Source organism: Oreochromis niloticus, linkage group LG6, assembly GCF_001858045.2.
Source record: "Oreochromis niloticus isolate F11D_XX linkage group LG6, O_niloticus_UMD_NMBU, whole genome shotgun sequence".
NCBI lineage: Eukaryota > Metazoa > Chordata > Actinopteri > Cichliformes > Cichlidae > Oreochromis > Oreochromis niloticus.
The window spans coordinates 199,827-222,149 of record NC_031971.2 but is presented as its reverse complement, the minus strand read 5'-3'; the positions used below and the strand labels follow the sequence as shown (position 1 = coordinate 222,149).

At 37.7% G+C, this 22,323-nt stretch overlaps 1 protein-coding gene across 1 annotated transcript in view; it reads right to left on the bottom strand.

Annotated features, from left to right (window-relative positions):
• Nucleotides 1-21,403, bottom strand: part of LOC100711262 (malate dehydrogenase, cytoplasmic) — an 868,968-nt gene extending 847,565 nt beyond the window's left edge. Inside the window, exon 1 of the mRNA XM_025908337.1 lies at nt 21,116-21,403. Coding sequence (XP_025764122.1) covers nt 21,116-21,169 — 54 coding nt within the window. The 5' untranslated portion in view covers nt 21,170-21,403. The remainder of the gene's footprint in view (nt 1-21,115) is intronic.
• Nucleotides 21,404-22,323: the final 920 nt, after the last annotated feature.

The window sequence follows — 22,323 nt, the reverse complement described above, 5'->3', positions numbered from 1 at the left end:
GTATTTTGTGAAAAATCACAATTTTGCAACTCAAAACTTTAAGAGGCATAAAAGTAAAACGGTAAAAGATTTGAAAAAGCTGATTTATTCCTGAATAGCCCAATAATTTGAGAACATTTTAAAGTTTGAATGGTTGTTCTACGTGAAAGTAGGAAAAAGTAGTTAAGTTTCAAAAACAAGCAAGTTTTAGCAGAATTGCGGAAGTTTCCCATTTATTTCAATGGGACAAAAATAAGCACAAAAAGCTTAATATTTTAAAAAGTATAACAGTATAAAATACCAAAAGATATAGCGCACATTAGCAGAAATAGCAGAATAGTTTAAAATTTGAACGGTGAAAATCGGCTGAAAATTGTGGCACTAGTTAAGTGCCAAAAAGTGTACGGAACGCAACTAGAATAATAAAGAATAAAGAGAAACAGGAATCAATAGTGTGGATGCTTAAAGCATCCACACAATAAAGTAAAGAATAAGAGAAACAGGAACTCAATAGTGTGGATGCTCAGCATCCACACAACTAGAAAATTTGCATTTCCTGCAAAAATGCAGTGTGGATGCTGGAACGCTGAAGCTGTCGGCTGAAACTAGCTGAAAAAGCTGAAAAGTTGCAGAAATTGTAAAAACTTTGCAGAAGCAAAGGAACTTTGCTAAAATGTAGTGACTTAGCAGAACTGCAATATCTTAGAGGAAACATAATACTTGGCAGAAATACAATAGCATAGCAGAACTTAGCAGAAATATTGTAACTTACCAGAAACACGATAACTTCTCAAAAATACAAGAATTTAGGAGAAATAGTATAAGATAACAGAAAGAATATATTTAGCCAAACATTCTTAAACATTACAGAAATACTATGATTTAGAAAAACAGTACAACATTGCAGAAATGCTGCGATTTACCAGAGATACTGTAATTTACTATTAATACTGAAATTTAAAAAAAAATACTATGTTTTAGCACAAATATTGTAATTTGACAGAAATACTATCAATCGGCAGAAATACTATGTTTCAGCAGAAATACTCTGGTTTAGCACAAATATTATAACAAAGCAGTAATACAATTATATAGCAGAAATGCTATATTTAGAAAGAAAAATGTAATATAGCAGAAATACTATGATTTAGCAGAAATACTATAATCAGCACATATACTGTAACATGACAGAAATTCCTCCACTTAGTAGTAATACTGTAACATAAAACAAATGTTATGATTTGGCACAAAAACCATAATTTGGCAAAATACTATGATTTAGCAGAAATACTATGATTGAGCAGAAGTACTAAGATGTAGTAAAAGTACTTTGATTTAACAGAAATACAATTATGGAGGAGTAATACTTTAAAATGGGAGAAATATTGATACACACACACACATACACAGAGCCTAAAGGGAACAGTATTTGTGCCATGGAGTGTTAACAAGAATCTGAGGTCCATATTAGAAAAGCTGCTAAAATCATAAAAGTTTGCAGAATTGTAATAAATGATCAATATGAATTAGTGGTCTGTGATAGTGTATTAATTTGTAGGGAAAAAAAAACATGTTGCCCAAGGTGTAATTGAACCCACGACCTTTGGGTTGCAGACCTGTGTCATTACCAACTGCGCCACTGGGAAAGAGAGCGAATGCCTGGAAAACAGGGTGATGAGCAGTCAGAATTAGATTGCGGTGAGATGCGAAAAACGCTGTTTTTTGGAGTTACAAAACGTCGTGTAACTCAAAAACTAGGTGGACTAGAAGCATAATTCTTGTACTGGGTGAATCAGCGTACTTTCGTGTACTTTGACTGTGATTTGCATTGCTCTTTGTACATCTGTCGCTGAGATATGACGAGAGAAGAAAGGGCAGACCTCAGATATGATTGGCTGGCTGGGAAGCCGTGCAGGCCCTGATATGTAAATTTTATATGTATCAGTCCTCACAGAGGATTAGCCGCCTGGGGACCTGGCAGAAATATATACAAATAGTATGATTAAGCATAAATACTACATTTAGTAGAAATACTATGTTTTAGCACAAATACTATAAAATGGCAGAAATACTATAATTAAGCAGAAATACTATATTTGGCAGAAACACTATATTTAGTACAAATCTTATGAAATAGCAGAAATAGTATGATTTAGCAGAAATGCTGTATTTGGCACAAATCTCATAAAATAGCAGAAATAGTATGATTTAGCAGAAATGCTGTATTTAGCACAAATACTGAAAAGCAGCAGAAATGCTATGACTTAGCACAACAGTAATAACTTATAGAAAAATTGGAAAAGCAAAATGGACAGCTGGAAAAATCCTGAACATGCTAAGGGTCCCTCAAATCTAATTGTTAATTGAAAAAAAATCAGCAAAAAAAAGTATAACAGTCACACAATCACAAATATGGGCACATATGGAAACACACATGCACAGAGAGACACACACAGGACCAAATTCAGTCAACCAGTCTAAATATATTGAATTTAAGTGATATAATAAGATGCTCCCATCAAAAGGCTCTCCCTCGCTCTCTCTCTCACACACAAACACACACACACACACACACACACACACACACACACACACACACACACACACAGCGTAAAGGGAACAGTATTTGTGCCATGGAGTGTTAACAAGAATCTGAGGTCCATATTACAAAAGCTGCTAAAATCATAAAAGGTTGCAGAATTGTAATAAATGATGAATATGAATTAGTGGTCTGTGATAGTGTATTAATTTGTAGGGAAAAAACACATGTTGCCCAAGGTGTAATTGAACCCACGACCTTTGGGTTGCAGACCTGTATCATTACCAACTGCGCCACTGGGAAAGAGAGCGAACGCCTGGAAATCAGGGTGATGAGCAGTCAGAATCAGATTGCGGTGAGAGTCGAAAAACGCCGTTTTTTGCAGTTACAAAACGTCGTGTAACTCAAAAACTAGGTGGACTAGAAGCATAATTCTTGTACTGGGTGAATCAGCGGACTTTGGTGTACTTTGACTGTGATTTGCATTGCTCTTTGTACATCTGTCGCTGAGATATGACGAGAGAAGAAAGGGCAGACCTCAGATATGATTGGCTGGCTGGGAAGCCGTGCAGGCCCTGATATGTATTTGTATGTATGAGTCCTCACAGAGGATTAGCTGCCTGGGGACGTGGCAGAAATATATAGAAATAGTATGATTAAGCATAAATACTACATTTTTTAGAAAAACTATATTAAGCACAAATCCTATAAAAAGCAGAAATACTATATTAAGCAATATAAATATCCTCTAAAAATCCTATAAAAAGCAGTAAAACTGTACTATGATTTGGTAGAAAAACCCTAATTAATCAAAAATACTATATTTGGCAGAAATAGCAGAAACACTATATTTAGCACAAATCTTATGAAATAGCAGACATAGTATGATTTTGCAGAAATGCTGTATTTAGCACAAATCTCATAAAATAGCAGACATAGTATGATTTTGCAGAAATGCTGTATTTAGCACAAATACTGAAAAGCAGCAGAAATGCTATGACTCAACACAATAGTAATAACTTAAACAGAAAAATTGGAAAAGCAAAATGGACAGCTGAAAGAATCCTGAACATGCTAAGGGTCCCTCAAATGTAATTGTTAAATGAAAAAATCAGCAAAAAAAAGTATAACAGTGACACAATCACAAATATGGACACATATGGAAACACACATGCACAGAGAGACACACACAGGATCAAATTCAGTCAACCAGTCTAAATATATTGAATTTAAATCATATAATAAGATGCTCCCATAAAAACTCTCTCTCGCCCTCTTTCTCTCTCTCTCTGTCACACACACATACACACACACACACACACACACACACACACACACACACACACAGGGAGAGAAAATCAAGTTTCCAGGTCAGTCAAGCAGCCTGGGAGCTGCTAAATTTGAATCCACCAATCAGAGAGGCTGTGTACTTTTTCCCGCCAAAACAGGTGCACCTGTTTTTACACAGACGCAGCACAGAGACAGGATTTGTGCTGTATATTTTTCATAGTCAGGATTCCCCTCAAACAAATGGCTATAATTTCCTAACCGTAGGGGCTAGAACAGTCATTCTTACACCGTTTTGTTCAGAAGAGATGGGGGGATCTTAAAGTGTTGACAATTTATCATTAAAATCTGAATTATTGAAGATATTTGACTTCTAATGCACCATAACTGAGTAGAGGCAAAGCGAAAACTGCCTTGACTTGCCCTCAAACAATGCTTTCTAACTCTAAATCTATTTGGAGTATCGATATCATTCTTTCACCGTAAGAGACAGCAGGCTTTGGTGAACAGTCATGGAAATTTTCAGGTCTGTGTGTAAATCCATCAAAAAGACATGACGAGAGAAAAAAGTGCCTCATTTCCAGAGTTTGAAATCTGAAGAAATCTGAGCGAGGGACGAATTTCCTACCCTCAAACAAACCCAATTCATGGCCAAATGGTAATAGGTGAGAAAGAAATTCTTGAATTGTGAGCGTCAGGAGTGTCTGAAGATACATTGGCACAAGCCTCATGTCTTAACTTTGCTGCGTTGAGATATGACGATTTGAAAATGCCTCTCATTAGAGAAATCCAGTGGTGATTTTGAACAAGCTCTCCATTGACTTTCTATGCAGTTTTCAGACTTTGTGTTGGTGTGAGGAGATTTGCCAAAATTCTATTATACAGAAATACTGTAATCAGCACATATACTGTAACATTTTAGAAATTCCTCCACTTAGTAGTAATACTATAACATAACACAAATGTTATGATGAGTTGAGCGGCTGGTACTCTGGTGCAGTCAGCACAATCTGGAGCTGAACACTCTTAAAACTGTAGAGATGACAGTGGACTTCAGGAGACATCCCTCAACTCTGCCCCCCCTCATCATATCAGACAGCCCTGTGTCGACTGTGGAGATCTTCAAGTTGCTGGGTACCACCATCTCCCAGGACCTGAAGTGGGAGACCAACATCAACTCCATCCTCAAAAAGACCCAGCAGAGGATGTACTTCCTGAGACAACTGGGGAAGTACAGTCTTCCACAGGAGCTGCTGATCCAGTTCTACACTGCAGTCATTGAGTCTGTCCTGTGCTCCTCCATCACAGTCTGGTATGGTGCAGCCACTAAACAGGACAGGTGCAGACTGCAGCGGACTGTACGGGCAGCAGAAAGGATCATCGGCGCCCCCTGCCCTCCATCCAGGATCTGTACCTCTCAAGAACCAGGAAACGGGCAGGGAAAATCATCACAGACCCCTCACACCCTGGACACAGACTTTTTGATCTGCTGCCCTCTGGCAGACGGTACAGAAGCCTGCAGACCAGGACCACCCGACACAGGAACAGTTTCTTTCCCCTCGCCATCTCCCTTCTAAACAGTTGAACTGTCACACTGCTCCCACTGCCAGACTGCAACTGCACCTTATGTACATTCTGTAGTATTCATTCCACCTCATTTCATTTCTGTATTTTATGTATATACGTTTAGATTAGTTATTTGTAGTTAGGTTACACAGCTTTGTGTATGTATGTGTATGCATGTGTAATGTATATATAGATACGTGTGTGTGTGGGTGCGTGTGTGTGTGTGTGAGATTTACATTGCTGTGCTCGAGAGCCACCATCTACTGGAACCAAATTCCTTGTATTTGTCTGCACATATACTTGGCCAATAAACACGATTCTGATGATTTGGCACAAAAACCATGATTTGGCAAAAATACTATAATTTAGCAGAAATACTATGATTGAGCAGAAGTACTAATATGTAGTAAAAGTACTTTGATTTAAGAGAAATACAATTATGGAGGAGTAATACTTTAAAATGGGAGAAATATTGATACACACACACATTCACAGAACCTAAAGGGAAGAGTATTTGTGCCATGGAGTGTTAAGAAGAATGTGAGGTCCATATTAGAAAAGCTGGTAAAAAGTTTTCATAATTGTAATAAATGATGAATATGAATTAGTGGTCTGTGATAGTGTATTAATTTGTAGGGCAAAAAACATATTGTCGAAGGTGGAGTTGAACCCACGACCTTCGGGTTGCAGACCTGTGTCATTACCAGCTGCGCCAGTGGGAAAGACAGTGAGCTCTTGGGAAACAGGGTGATGAGCAATCAGAATTAGATCGCAGTGAGAGTCAAAGAGCGCCGTTTTTTGGAGTTACAAAACGTCGTGTAACTCAAAAACTAGGTGGACTAGAAGCATAATTCTTGTACTGGGTGAATCAGCGGACTTTGGTGTACTTTGACTGCGATTTTCATTGCTCTTTGTACATCCGTCGCTGAGATATGACGAGAGAAGAAACTGCAGACCTCAGATATGATTGGCTGGCTGGGAAGCTGGCAGAAATATATAGTAATAGTGTGATTAAGCATAAATACTACATTTAGCAGAAATACTGTATTAAGCACAAATCCTATAAAAAGCAGAAATACTATATTAAGCACAAATCCTATAAAAAGCAGAAATACTATATTAAGCAATATAAATATCCTATAAAAATGGTATAAAAAGCAAAAATTCTGTAATATGATTTGGTAGAAAAACTATAATTAATCAGAAATACTATATTGGGCAGAAATACTATATTTAGCACAAATCTTATAAAATAGCAGAAATAGTATGATTCAGCACAATAGTAATAACTTAAACAGAAAAATTGGAAAAGCAAAATGGACAGCTGAAAAAATGCTGAACATGCTAAGGGTCCTTCAAATGTACTTGCTAAATGAAAAAAAAACTCAGCAAAAAAAGTGTAACAGTCACACAATCACAAATATGGAAACATATGGAAACACACATGCACAGAGAGACACACACAGGATCAAATTCAGTCAACCAGTCTAAATATATTGAATTTAAATCATACAATAAGATGCTCCCATAAAAACTCTGTCTCGCCCTCTCTTTCTCTCTCTCTGTCACACACACACACACACACACACACACACACACACACACACACACACAGGGAGAGAGGAGCAACTTGCTAGGTCATTCAAGCAGCCTGGGAGCTGCTAAATTTGAATCCACCAATCAGAGAGGCTGTGTACTTTTTCCCGCCAAAACAGGTGCAGCCGTTTTTACACACACTCAGAACAGAGAGAGGCAGGATTTTTGCAGTCTATTTCTCATAGTGAGGATTCCTCTCAAACAAATGGCTATAATTTCCTAACCGTAGGGGCTAGAACGGTCATTCTTACACCGTTTTGTTCAGAAGAGATGGGGGAATCTTACAGTATTAACAATTTATCATTAAAATATGAATTATTGAAGATATTTGACTTCTAATGCACCATAACTGAGTAGAGGCGAAGCAAAAACTGCCTTGACTTGCCCTCAAACAACGCTTTCTAACTCTAAATCTATTTGGAGTATCGATATCATTCTTTCACCGTAAGAGACAGCAGGCTTTGGTGAACAGTCATGGAAATTTTCAGGTCTCTGTGGAAATCCAAAAAAAAGATATGATGAGAGAAAAAAGTGGTTCATTTCCAGAGTTTGAAATCTGAAGAAATCTGAGCGAAGGATGAATTTCCTACCCTCAAACAAGTCTAACTCATCTCAGAACGGTAATAGGTAAGAAAAAAATTCTTGAATTGTGAGCGTCAGGAGTGTCTGAAGATATACTGGGACAAGCCTCATGTTTTAACTTCGCTTCGTTAAGGAGATATGACGATTCGAATATGCCTCTCATTACAGAAATCAAGCGGTGATTTTGAACAAACTCTCCATTGACTTTCTATGGAGAGTTTTCAGAGTTCGTGTTGGTCTGAGGAGATTTGCCAAAATTCTATAAATCTCACAACAATGATGGTGACATTTTCGGAAAGCCAGCAAAAATGCCTACGTTTTGATGTATAATTTGTGGAAGTTGAGTGAAAACTGAGCAAGTAGCAAGAAGTTGTTCGGACATGAAGAGAAGACTGCGAAACCTACAGTGGCACACTGGAAGCCAAGTGCATAGCAACCATAACAACGCATGTATTTTCTGAAAAATCACAATTTTGCAACTCAAAACTTTAAGAGGGATAAAAGTAAAACTGTAACAGATATGAAAAAGCTGAATCATTCATGAATAGCCCAATAATTTGTGAACATTTTAAAGTTTGAATGGTTGTTCTACGTGAAAGTAGGAAAAAGTAGTTAAGTTTCAAAAACAAGCAAGTTTTAGCAGAATTGCGGAAGTTTCCCATTCATTTCAATGGGACAAATTAAAGGAAAAAAGCTTAATATTTTAAAAAGTATAAGAGCAAAAAATACCAAAAGTCATAGCCATCATTAGCAGAAATAGCAGAATAGTTTAAAATTTGAACGGTGAAAATCGGCTGAAAATTGTGGACGTAGTTAAGTGCCAAAAAAAGTGCAAAAATTGGCAACTAGAATAATAAAGTAGGATAAAGAATAAAGAGAAACAGGAAAACAATAGTGTGGATGCCTCCAGCATCCACACAATAATAATAAAGTATAAAGAATAAAGAGAAACAGGAACTCAATAGTGTGGATGCCTCCAGCATCCACACAATAATAATAAAGAATAAAGAGAAACAGGAAAACAATAGTGTGGATGCCTTAAAGCATCCACACAATAATAATAAAGAATAAAGAGAAACAGGAAAACAATAGTGTGGATGCCTTAAAGCATCCACACAATAATAATAAAGAATAAAGAGAAACAGGAAAACAATAGTGTGGATGCCTTAAAGCATCCACACAATAATAACTAGAAAAATTTGCATTTCCTGCGAAAATGCAGTGTGGATGCTGGAACGCTGAAGCTGTCTGCTGAAACTAGCTGAAAAAGCTGAAATGTTGCAGAAATTCTAAAAACTTTGCAGAAGCAAAGGAACTTTGCTAAAATGTAGTGACTTAGCAGAACTGCAATATCTTAGAGGAAACATAATACTTGGCAGAAATACAATAGCATAGCAGAACTTAGCAGAAATATTGTAACTTACCAGAAACACGATAACTTCTCAAAAATACAAGAATTTAGGAGAAATAGTATAAGATAACAGAAAGAATATATTTAGCCAAACATTCTTAAACATTACAGAAATACTATGATTTAGAAAAACAGTACAACATAGCAGAAATGCTGCGATTTACCAGAGATACTGTAATTTACTATTAATATTGAAATTTAAAAAAAAAATACTATGTTTTAGCACAAATATTGTAATTTGACAGAAATACTATCAATCGGCAGAAATACTATGTTTCAGCAGAAATACTCTGGTTTAGCACAAATATTGTAACAAAGCAGTAATACAATTATATAGCAGAAATGCTATATTTAGAAAGAAAAATGTAATATAGCAGAAATACTATGATTTAGCAGAAATACTATAATCAGCACATATACTGTAACATGACAGAAATTCCTCCACTTAGTAGTAATACTGTAACATAAAACAAATGTTATGATTTGGCACAAAAACCATAATTTGGCAAAATACTATGATTTAGTAGAAATACTATGATTGAGCAGAAGTACTAAGATGTAGTAAAAGTACTTTGATTTAACAGAAATACAATTATGGAGGAGTAATACTTTAAAATGGGAGAAATATTGATACACACACACATACACAGAGCCTAAAGGGAACAGTATTTGTGCCATGGAGTGTTAACAAGGATCTGAGGTCCATATTAGAAAAGCTGCTAAAATCATAAAAGTTTGCAGAATTGTAATAAATGATGAATATGAATTAGTGGTCTGTGATAGTGTATTAATTTGTAGGGAAAAAAAACATGTTGCCCAAGGTGTAATTGAACCCACGACCTTTGGGTTGCAGACCTGTGTCATTACCAACTGCGCCACTGGGAAAGAGAGCGAGCGCCTGGAAATCAGGGTGATGAGCAGTCAGAATTAGATTGCGGTGAGAGGCGAAAAACGCTGTTTTTTGGAGTTACAAAACGTCGTGTAACTCAAAAACTACGTGGACTAGAAGCATAATTCTTGTACTGGGTGAATCAGCGTACTTTCGTGTACTTTGACTGTGATTTGCATTGCTCTTTGTACATCTGTCGCTGAGATATGACGAGAGAAGAAAGGGCAGACCTCAGATATGATTGGCTGGCTGGGAAGCCGTGCAGGCCCTGATATGTAAATTTTATATGTATCAGTCCTCACAGAGGATTAGCTGCCTGGGGACCTGGCAGAAATATATACAAATAGTATGTTTAAGCATAAATACTACATTTAGTAGAAATACTATGTTTTAGCACAAATACTATAAAATGGCAGAAATACTATAATTAAGCAGAAATACTATATTTGGCAGAAACACTATATTTAGTACAAATCTTATGAAATAGCAGAAATAGTATGATTTAGCAGAAATGCTGTATTTCGCACAAATCTCATAAAATAGCAGAAATAGTATGATTTAGCAGAAATGCTGTATTTAGCACAAATACTGAAAAGCAGCAGAAATGCTATGACTTAGCACAATAGTAATAACTTATAGAAAAATTGGAAAAGCAAAATGGACAGCTGGAAAAATCCTGAACATGCTAAGGGTCCCTCAAATCTAATTGTTAATTGAAAAAAAAAAAATCAGCAAAAAAAGTATAACAGTCACACAATCACAAATATGGGCACATATGGAAACACACATGCACAGAGAGACACACACAGGACCAAATTCAGTCAACCAGTCTAAATATATTGAATTTAAGTGATATAATAAGATGCTCCCATCAAAAGGCTCTCTCTCGCTCTCTCTCTCACACACACACACACACACACACACATACACAGAGCCTAAAGGGAACAGTATTTGTGCCATGGAGTGTTAACCAGAATCTGAGGTCCATATTACAAAAGCTGCTAAAATCATAAAAGTTTGCAGAATTGTAATAAATGATGAATATGAATTAGTGGTCTGTGATGGTGTATTAATTTGTAGGGAAAAAAAACATGTTGCCCAAGGTGTAATTGAACCCACGACCTTTGGGTTGCAGACCTGTGTCATTACCAACTGCGCCACTGGGAAAGAGAGCGGGCGCCACTGGGAAAGAGAGCGGGCGCCTGGAAAACAGGGTGATGAGCAGTCAGAATCAGATTGGTGGACTAGAAGTATAATTCTTGCACCGGGTGAATCAGCGTACTTTCGTGTACTTTGACTGTGATTTGCATTGCTCTTTGTACATCTGTCGCTGAGATATGACGAGAGAAGAAAGGGCAGACCCCAGATATGATTGGCTGGCTGGGAAGCCATTGTAATTGTTAAATGAAAAAAATCAGCAAAAAAAAGTATAACAGTGACACAATCACAAATATGGACACATATGGAAACACACATGCACAGAGAGAGACACACAGGATCAAATTCAGTCAACCAGTCTAAATATATTGAATTTGAATCTTACAATGAGATTATCCCATAAAAAGGCTTTCTCTCTCACTCTCTCTCTCTCTCTCTGTCACACACACACACACACACACACACACACTCACACACACACACACACAAGATCCAATTCAGTCAACCAGTCTAAATGTATTGAATTTAAATCTTACAATGAGATCATCCCATAAAAAGGCTTTCTCTCTCTCTCTCTCTCTCTGTCACACACACACACACACACACACACACACACACACACAGGGTCCAATTCAGTCAACCAGTCTAAATATATTGAATTTAAATCTTACAATGAGATCATCCCATAAAAAGGCTTTCTCTCTCTCTCTCTCTCTCTCTCTGTCTCACACATACACACACACAAGATCCAATTCAGTCAACCAGTCTAAATATATTGAATTTGAATCTTACAATGAGATCATCCCATAAAAAGGCTTTCTCTCTCTCTCTCTCTCTCTCTCTCTCTGTCACACACACACACACACACACACACACACACAAGATCCAATTCAGTCAACCAGTCTAAATATATTGAATTTAAATCTTACAATAAGATCATCCCATAAAAAGGATTTCTCTCTCTCTCTCTCTCTCTCTCTGTCACACACACACACACACACACACAAGATCCAATTCAGTCAACCAGTCTAAATATATTGAATTTAAATCTTACAATAAGATCATCCCATAAAAAGGATTTCTCTCTCTCTCTCTCTCTCTCTCTCTGTCACACACACACACACACACACACACACTCACACACACACACACACAAGATCCAATTCAGTCAACCAGTCTAAATGTATTGAATTTAAATCTTACAATGAGATCATCCCATAAAAAGGCTTTCTCTCTCTCTCTCTCTCTCTGTCACACACACACACACACACACACACACACACAGGGTCCAATTCAGTCAACCAGTCTAAATATATTGAATTTAAATCTTACAATAAGATCATCCCATAAAAAGGATTTCTCTCTCTCTCTCTCTCTCTCTGTCTCACACACACATACACACACACAAGATCCAATTCAGTCAACCAGTCTAAATATATTAAATTTAAATCTTACAATGAGATCATCCCATAAAAAGACTTTCTCTCTCTCTCTCTCTCTCTGTCACACACACACACACACACACACACACACACACACACACAAGATCCAATTCAGTCAACCAGTCTAAATGTATTGAATTTAAATCTTACAATGAGATCATCCCATAAAAAGACTTTCTCTCTCTCTCTCTCTCTCTGTCACACACACACACACACACACACACACACACACACAAGATCCAATTCAGTCAACCAGTCTAAATGTATTGAATTTAAATCTTACAATGAGATCATCCCATAAAAAGACTTTCTCTCTCTCTCTCTCTCTCTCTCTGTCACACACACACACACACACACACACACACACACACACTCACACAAGATCCAATTCAGTCAACCAGTCTAAATATATTGAATTTAAATCTTACAATGAGATCATCCCATAAAAAGGCTTTCTCTCTCTCTCTCTCTCTCTCTCTCTCTGTCACACACACACACACACACACACACACACACGGTCCAATTCAGTCAAGCAGTCTAAATATATTGAATTTAAATCTTACAATGAGATCATCCCATAAAAAGACTTTCTCTCTCTCTCTCTCTCGCTCTCTGTCACACACACACACACACAAACACACACACACACACAGGGAGAGAGAAGTAAGTTTCTAGCTCAGTCAAGCAGCCTGGGAGCTGCTGAATTTGAATCCACCAATCAGAGAGCCTGTGCACTTTTTCCCGCCAAAACAGGTGCACGCAGCACAGAGAGACACAGGATTTTTGCAGTCTATTTCTCATAATGACGACTCCCCTCAAACAATGGCCATAATTTCCTAACCGTAGGGGCTAGAACGGTCATTCTTACACCGTTTTGTTCAGAAGAGATGGGGGAATCTTAAAGTGTTGACAATTTATCATTAAAATATGAATTATTAAAGATATTTGACTTCTAATGCACCATAACTGAGTAGAGCAAAGCAAAAACTGCCTTGACTTGCCCTCAAACAATGCTTTCTAACTCTAAATCTATTTGGAGCATCAATATCATTCTTTCACCGTAAGAGACAGCAGGCTTTGGTGAACAATCATGGAAATTTTCAGGTCTCTGTGGAAATCCATTAAAAAGATATGACGAGAGAAAAAAGTGGTTCATTTCCAGAGTCTGAAATCTGAAGAAATCTGAGCGAAGGACGAATTTCCTGCCCTCAAACAAGTCTAACTCATTTCAGAACAGTAATAGGTGAGAAAGAAATTCTTGAATTGTGAGCGTCAGGAGTGTCTGAAGATATACTGGGACAAGCCTCATGTTTTAACTTCGCTTCGTTAAGGAGATATGACGATTCGAATATGCCTCTCATTACAGAAATCAAGCGGTGATTTTGAACAAACTCTCCATTGACTTTGTATGGAGAGTTTTCAGACTTTGTGTTGGTCTGAGGAGATTTGCCAAATTTCTATAAATCCCACAACAATGATGGTGACATTTTCTGAAAGCCAGCAAAAATGCCTACGTTTTGATGTATAATTTGTGGAAGTTGAGTGTAAATTGAGCAAGTAGAGAGAAGTTGTTCGGACATGAAGAGAAGACTGCGAAACCTACAGTGGCACACTGAAAGCCAAGTGCATAGCAACCATAACAACGCATGTAATTTGTGAAAAATCACAAAGATGAAACTCAAAACTTAAAGAGGGATAAGATGAAAACGGTAACAGATATGAAAAAGCTGAATCATTCATGAATAGCCCAATAATTTGTGAACATTTTAAAGTTTGAATGGTTGTTCTACGTGAAAGTAGGAAAAAGTAGTTAAGTTTCAAAAACAAGCAAGTTTTAGCAGAATTGCGGAAGTTTCCCATTCATTTCAATGGGACAAATTAAAGGAAAAAAGCTTAATATTTTAAAAAGTATAATAGTTAAAAATACCAAAAGTCATAGCGCACATTAGCAGAAATAGCAGAATAGTTTAAAATTTGAACGGTGAAAATCGGCTGAAAATTGTGGAAGTAGAAAAGTGCCAAAAAAAGTGCAAAAAGTGGCAACTAGAATAATAATAATAAGAACTAGAAAAATTTGCATTTCCTACGAAAATGCTGTGTGGATGCCTTAACGCTGAAGCTGTCTGCTGAAAAGCTGAAAAAGCTGAAAAGTTGCAAAAAGTTGTATGGTGGTGAAAAAAACAAAAAAGCAGCAGAAGCTGCTGAGAATTGTGCTGAGAAGAGGTGAAAAGGCTGAAAATTTTGCAGAAAAGAGGTAAATCAGCAGAATTTCTGCAGAAAAGAGGCAGAACAAAAGAGAAAACTAAAAACAGGTTTTGCCCTGAGCAGGATTCGAACCTGGCCCTACCAGACTCAAAGCAGCTACTCATCTCACTGACCCAAACACATTCTCACAGAGAAGAGGTGGACAGACTGGCAATTCTGCTGAAATGAGCAGAAGCTGCTGAGAATTGTGCTGATAAGAGGTGAAAAGGCTTAAAATTTTGCAGAAAAGAGGTGAATGAGAAGAATTTCTGCAGAAAAGAGGCAAAGGAGCAGAAACGTGCGCTGAAAAGAGATGAATCAGCAGAGTTTCTGCTGAAAAGAGTTTTTTTTTTCTGAAAACAGCCCCAAAAAATGGAATTTGTGCTGAAAAGGGGTGAAAAAAATGAAAATTTTGCTGAAAAGGGGTGAAGAAGGTAAAGTATACCAAATCAAAGTATTTGTGCCAAAACATAGTGTTTCTGCCATATTGTGGTATTTGTGCCACAAAAGTTACTACATTACAACATGAATACGGATTAAAGATGAAAGAAACTGGCAACAAATTCCTCCACTACAAACCAGTCTGATACCACTTCTTTGCAGTGTTCACGTTTACTAAGGCACTACCCAAAAGGCGCCACAAGAGGGCACTCCAACACAAGAGATGAGGTGAATGAGCAGAATTTCTGCTGAAAAGAGGCAGAAGGTTCTGTATGTAGAAAAAGAAACACTGTTGAACCATGTGTGAAATAAATAAAGAAATGAAATGAAAGAACAACCTGGTTCTGCTCATTTTCACCAAGCAGAGGTACTGCAAAAAGTTGTATGGTGGTGAAAACAAAATGTCGCCCTGAGCAGGATTCGAACCTGGCCCTTCTGGTCTCAAGGCAGCTACTCAGCTCACTGAGCTAAACTCATTCTCTCAAAAAACAGGAGGAGAGACCGACAATTCTGCTAAAATGAGCAGAAGCTGCTGAGAATTGTGCTGAGAAGAGGTGAAAAGGCTGAAAATTTTGCAGAAAAGAGGTAAATCAGCAGAATTTCTGCAGAAAAGAGGTAAAGAAGCAATAAGTTGCGCTGAAAAGAGATGAATCAGCACAGTTTCTGCTGAAAAGAGTTTTGTTTTTCTGAAAACAGCCAAAAAAGCTGGAATTTGTGTTGAAAAGGGGTGAAAAAAATGAAAATTTTGCCTACAGGGGTGAAGAAGCTAAAGTATACCAAATCAAAGTATTTGTGCCCAAACATAGTGTTTCTGCCATATTGTGGTACTACTACATTACAACATGAATACGGATTAAAGATGAAAGAAACTGGCAACAAATTCCTCCACTACAAACCAGTCTGATACCACTTCTTTGCAGTTCACGTTTACTAAGGCACTACCCAAAAGGCGCCACGAGAGAGCACTCCAACACAAGAGATGAGGTGAATGAGCAGAATTTCTGCTGAAAAGAGGCAGAAGGTTCTGTATGTAGAAAAAGAAACACTGTTGAATCATGTGTGAAATAAATAAAGAAATGAAATGAAAGAACAACCTGGTTCTACTCAAATTCACCAATCAGAGGTACTGCCTCTGTCTGCTTCATCAGGCTGTGTACTTGTTTCTGCCATGGAGCGTTAACAAGAATCTGAGGTCCATAGTAGAAAAGCTGCTAAAATCATAAAACTTTGTAGAATTGTAATAGATTAGCAATATAAATTACAGGTCTGTGATAGTGTATAAATTTGTAGTGAAAAAAAAAAAACGTGGACCAAGGTGGGATTGAACCCACGACCTTTGAGCTGCAGAGCCGTGTCATTACTGATTGCGCCACCTGGAAAGGGGGCGGCGGTCTGAAACACAGATACTTGGGCAGTCAGAAAATAGATCGCGGTGAGAGGCGAAAAACGCCGTTTTTTGGAGTTACAAAACGTCGTGTAACTCAAAAACTAGGAGGGCTAGCAGCATAATTCTTGTACTGGGTGAATCAGCGGACTTTGGTGTATTTTGACTGCGATTTTCATAGCTCGTTCTACCTCCGTCGCGGAGATATGACGAGAGAAGAAACGGCTTCATTTCCAGAGTTTGAAGACTGAGAGGAGGACAGATTTCCACCCCTCAAACAAACGTAATTCATTGCTCAACGGTAAGATAATTGTAAAAACTGCTTCCACTGTGAGTGTCAGCAGTGTCTGAAGTTATATTGGCACAAGCCTCATGTCCTAACTTTGCTTTGTTAAAGAGATATGGCGATTTGAAAATGCCTCCCGTTTCAGAATTTCAGCTCTGAATTTCAAAACCTCCCCATAGACTTTGAATGGGGAGTATTGAGACCTTGTGTCACTCCGAGGCAAATTGCAAAAAAACGGTAAATCTCACAATAAAGATAGTAACATTGTCTGAAAGCCAGCAAAAATACCTACGTTTTGATGTATAATTTGTGGGGGTTGAGTGGAAATTGAGTAAGTAGCAAGAAGTTGTTCAGACATGAAGACAAAATTCAGAACAGATCAGCACTCACTCTGAGTTAATTGCACAGAATTGTGGAAGTTTCCCATTCGTTTCAATGGGACAAATTAAAGGAAAAAAGTGTAATATTTTAAAAAGTATAACAGTAATAAACACCAAAAGTCATAGCAGGAATTAGCAGAAAGAGCAGAACAGTATAGAGTTTGAACGGAGAAAATCGGCTGAAAACTGAGGAAGTAGATAAGCGGCAAAGAACGGAGCAACTTGAAGAATAAAGTATAAAGAATAAAGAGAAACAGGAACTCAATAGTGTGGAAGCCCTTTTAGGGCATCCACACAACTAGAAAAATTTGCATTTCCTGCGAAAATGCTGTGTGGATGCCTTAACGCTGAAGTTGCCTGCTGAAAAAGCTGAAAAAGTTGAAAACTTGCAAAAAGTTATATGGCGGTGAAGAAACTGAAAATTCTGCTGAAAACAGGTGAAGAAGCAGAAAATGTTTGCTGAAAAGTGGTGAAAAGCCAAAAACTTCTACTGAAAGGGGTAAAGACAGAGAAATTTTTGCTGGGAAAAAAAACATTGCCCTAAGCAGGATTTGAACCTGGCCCTCCTGGTCCTAAGGCAACAACTCATCTCACTGAGCCAAAGTCATTCTGACAAAGAAGAGGTGGAGAGACTGACAATTCTGCTTAAATGAGCAGTAGCTGCTGAGAATTGTGCTGATAAGAGGTGAAAAGTCTGAAAATTTTGCAGAAAAGAGGTGAATCAGCAGAACTTCAGCTGAAAAGAGGTAAAGAAGCAAAAAGTTGCGCTGAAAAGAGATGAATCAGCAGAATTTCTGCTCAAAAGAGTTTTTTTCTGAAAAAAGCTGAGATTTGTGCTGATAAGAGGTGAAAAGGCTGAGAATTTTGCAGAAGAGGTGAATAAGAAGAATTTCTGCTGAAAAGAGGTGAAAATTCTGAATATTCTGCTGAAAAGAGTTGAATGAGCAGAATTTCTGCTGAAAAGACTTTTTTTTCTGAAAACAGCAGAAAAAAATGAAAATTTTGCTGAAAAGGGGTGGAAAAGCTGAAATTTGTGTTGAAAAGAGTTAAAAAAGTTTAACTGTAAACTGAATTTTGCAGAAAAGAGGTGAATCAGCAGAATTTCTGCAGAAAAGAGGTAAAGAAGCAATAAGTTGCGCTGAAAAGAGATGAATCAGCAGAGTTTCTGCTGAAAAGAGTTTTGTTTTTCTGAAAACAGCTGAGATTTGTGGTGATAAGAGGTGAAAAGGCTGAACATTTTGCAGAAAAGAGGTGAATCAGCAGAATTTCTGCAGAAAAGAGGTAAAGAAGCAATAAGTTGCGCTGAAAAGAGATGAATCAGCAGAGTTTCTGCTGAAAAGAGTTTTGTTTTTCTGAAAACAGCCAAAAAAGCTGGAATTTGTGCTGAAAAGGGGTGAAAAAAATGAAAATTTTGCCTACAGGGGTGAAGAAGCTAAAGTATACCAAAAAACGCAGCAACTAGAAGAATAAAGATAAAGAATAAAGAGAAACAGGAACACAATAGTGTGGAAGCCCTTTAGGGCATCCACACAACTAGAAAAATTTGCATTTCCTGCGAAAATGCTGTGTGGATGCCTTAACGCTGAAGCTGTCTGCTGAAAAGCTGAAAAAGATGAAAACTTGCAAAAAGTTGTATGGTGGTGAAAAAAAAAACATTGCCCTGAGCAGGATTCAAACCTGGCCCTCCTGGTCGCAAGGCAGCCACTCATCTCACTGAGCTAAACTCACTCTGACAAAGAAGAGGTGGAGAGAACCTGAGCAGAAGCTGCTGAGAATTGTGCTGATAAGAGGAGAAAAGGCTGAAAATTTTGCAGAAAAGAGGTGAATCAGCAGAATTTCTGCTGAAAAGAGGTTTCTGCTGAAATCACCTGAAAAAGATGGGATTTGTGCTGAAAAGGGGTGAAAAAACTCACAATTCTGCTGAAAAGGGGTGAAGAATGAGCAGTATTTCTGCAGAAAAGACGGAAAGAAGCAGAACATTGTGCTGAAAAGAGGTGAATGAGCAGAATTTCTGCTGAAAAGAGGGTTTTTGTTCTGAAAACAGCAGAAAAAACTGAAAATTTTGCTGAAAGGGGGTGAAGATGCTCAAATTTGTGTTGAAAACAGTTAAAAAAAAAGTTTAACTGTGAACTGAAGAAATTGTTGCCATAAGTGGGATTTGAACCCGGGCCTCCCAGTCTTAGAACGGCTGCTCATCTCACTGAGCTAAAACACAGCTCAGCCCGGCGAGCAGAAATAAGTGACCACATTGATAATGTGTTCCATTCATTTCAATGGGCAAAAATATTGCAAAAAATATTCAATATCTCAAAAAGTATAGAAGTTATGAGCACCAAAAGTCATAGCACACATTAGCAGAAAGAGCAGAATTTTTTAGAGTTTGAACGGAGAAAATCATCTGAAAACTGAGGGAGTAGTTAAACGGCAAAGCACGGAGCAACTAGAAGAATAAAGATAAAGAATAAAGAGAAACAGGAAAACAATAGTGTGGATGCCTTTGAGGGCATCCACACAATAAAGAATAAAGAGAAACAGGAACTCAATAGTGTGGAAGCCCTTTTAGGGCATCCACACAATTACAACAACAATACTGTGAATGCTTTTACAAGCATTTACACTAATAATAATAAAGATTAGAAGAACAATACTGTGAATGCTTTTCAAGCATTCACACTAATTACAACACCATGCAGAAAGCCTGAATGAAAGAGTCAAGGCTGTAGCGGCACATTTTCATATTCAGCCATCACACATTTTTGGCAGTGTAGTGTATTTTAGCAACTGATAACTGAAGGGAGAGAAGTGAAGGAATGCAGGGACTGTTCTAGGATAAAGAAAAAAAAAAGACGACCAAGTGAGTTTTTCAGTTACAGTCAGAATTCTTCTGCACATCATTCATCTCAGCCATATTGGATTTGTGTGGGCTCAGTTAAACTTTCCCGAAATAGGTCTGTGTTGGCGGTAGCTGGGCGGGAACTGACCGCGGTGCTGATAATCTGCAGCATGGTGTATTAAATCAAAGCAGCGGGAACAACCACCGGTGTATGGCCTTCAAAATAAAAGGATGAAAAGTGTATAATATTTGCTAAGCTTTCAGTGGCAAACAAAACATCTATGTTTCACGATTTATGTCCTTTTATTCTGTTTATATAGTTTTAAGGATGTTTTTCTTAGGTACACTGTACATGGGTTCCTGTATCAGCTGGGAGAGACTCCAGCAAGCCAGGGATTTTTTTTGTTCATTTTTCATGCAGAGCAAAGGTTTGGGGTTTTGAGTTATTATTCATTCAAATGTTTTAAGTTTACTCTGTGTAATTATTCTTTTTAATTTAACTAAAAAAACAACATGTTTTATCATAGTTTTAATTTGGACATTATCATAATATATTTACTATTGTACTTTTTGCCGTGCCAAGGGTGTATCTTCATGCTGGAGTTTTCTTTTATTTTGAAGAAACCCTGCGGAAGTTGGTTTGCTTATTTTATCTTGGATGTCAGTGTAAACTTTACCAAAGCTGCTAAGTGTGAAGGAGACGGCTGTTGTTAAACCAATGACAACAGGGTGAGAGAAAGACGCAACCTGCTTAGTTTCTTCATTCACATGAATGTAGCATAGGTTTTCCGGTAGCCATTTTCATACCAGTAGTTAAACGCAAAAGGCCCAGGTGAAACACAACACAGGGCTGTATAAGTTAACCATCGGTTTACTACAACAGTTAGAACAAACCACAATGACATGCACCTGTCGAACGCAGACATGAATTATTAATATTAATTAGTTCGAAAGCTAAAGTGAATAGTCACCGTTTGCATCGGTCAAGTTTAGCTCCTTAATTTGACTTTAATGATGCGTTCAAGGACGCGTCGTCAGCTCCGACCCCAAGGTGGTAAAACAACATCCTATGCTGTGCTGATGCTGATTTCCACTCACCCGCGATGAAACGGTCCGCATCACCAGATACATGGAAGTCAGCAGTGTTAACATGGTGCCGCTGGTGTTTAGTTGTCTTCTACTAAAAACAGGCGTCCTCTGAAGCAGAAATGGCGCCTCAGTAACGAGAGAAAGACACACAGAGAGGGAAAGACACACAGACACCCTCAAAAAGAGAATAAGGCAGGCGAGGATACCACCGCGACACCAAAAGCGACTGTACTCGCGGTGCAGTCACTTTCACGGCTTCTTGTTTCTCGTATGCCCGAGTCACACCTCCACTCTCTACCTGTACACACACATTAACACACAAACACACACGATTGCTGCAGTCCGTCTAGTCCCTTAATGAGATTTTGAGGACGCAAATAGCCTCTGACCAAACCGCTAAAGCTTTTCCTCTGCAACCATAGGTGTAAATTAATCGTCACAATATGCGTAATATAGTATTTTCTAATAGGAATATCTTTGTAGTAGGTGACGTCACTGCAGGGGAACGGGATATCATGGCTGCTCCAACCCAAAATTTGTGTTTTTCAGGTCACATGAGGACTGCTGCAGAATCAGCGCTGTCTTGGAAGGAAAGCAAGGAGCAATAGTAATGCAGGTATTGATAAAGAGATGTGCAAAGACATCCAGACAGGACTCGATTTAAAGACAGAAAAACTCACAATGTTCAAATAAACTGTTTTGAGGCTAGGGGAGTTCGGGTACAATAAAGTTGGCCACAATTATATTTGATCATGTAATAATCAATCTATTGTTTCTTGATTAATTGATTTAACTACTCTTTTGATGATAAATGTTCAAATGGGAAGATGGAAACTAAAGTATATTTACATTTTAAGGAGACTAAGGTGAAATATAAGTTTGGACACACCTTCTCATTTAATGTTTTTTCTTTATTTTTACTACTTTCTACATTGTAGATGTCAAATATATGAAGCAAAATATATGTAATTATGTAGCAAAGAAAAAAAAGATCAATAACTCTAAATATATTGCTTTGTTGACAGCGCTGCAAACCGTTGGCCTTCTCTCACTGAGCTTCATGATGTAGTCACCTGAAATGGTTTTCACTTCACAGGTGTGCCTTGTCAGGGTTCATTTGTTGAATTTCAGAATTAAGTCGTTTAACAAACTTTCCTATGAAAGTAGTCAGGTGGAGACTGACCAATAATAACTGAAAAAGTTGAGTTTTGCACAGT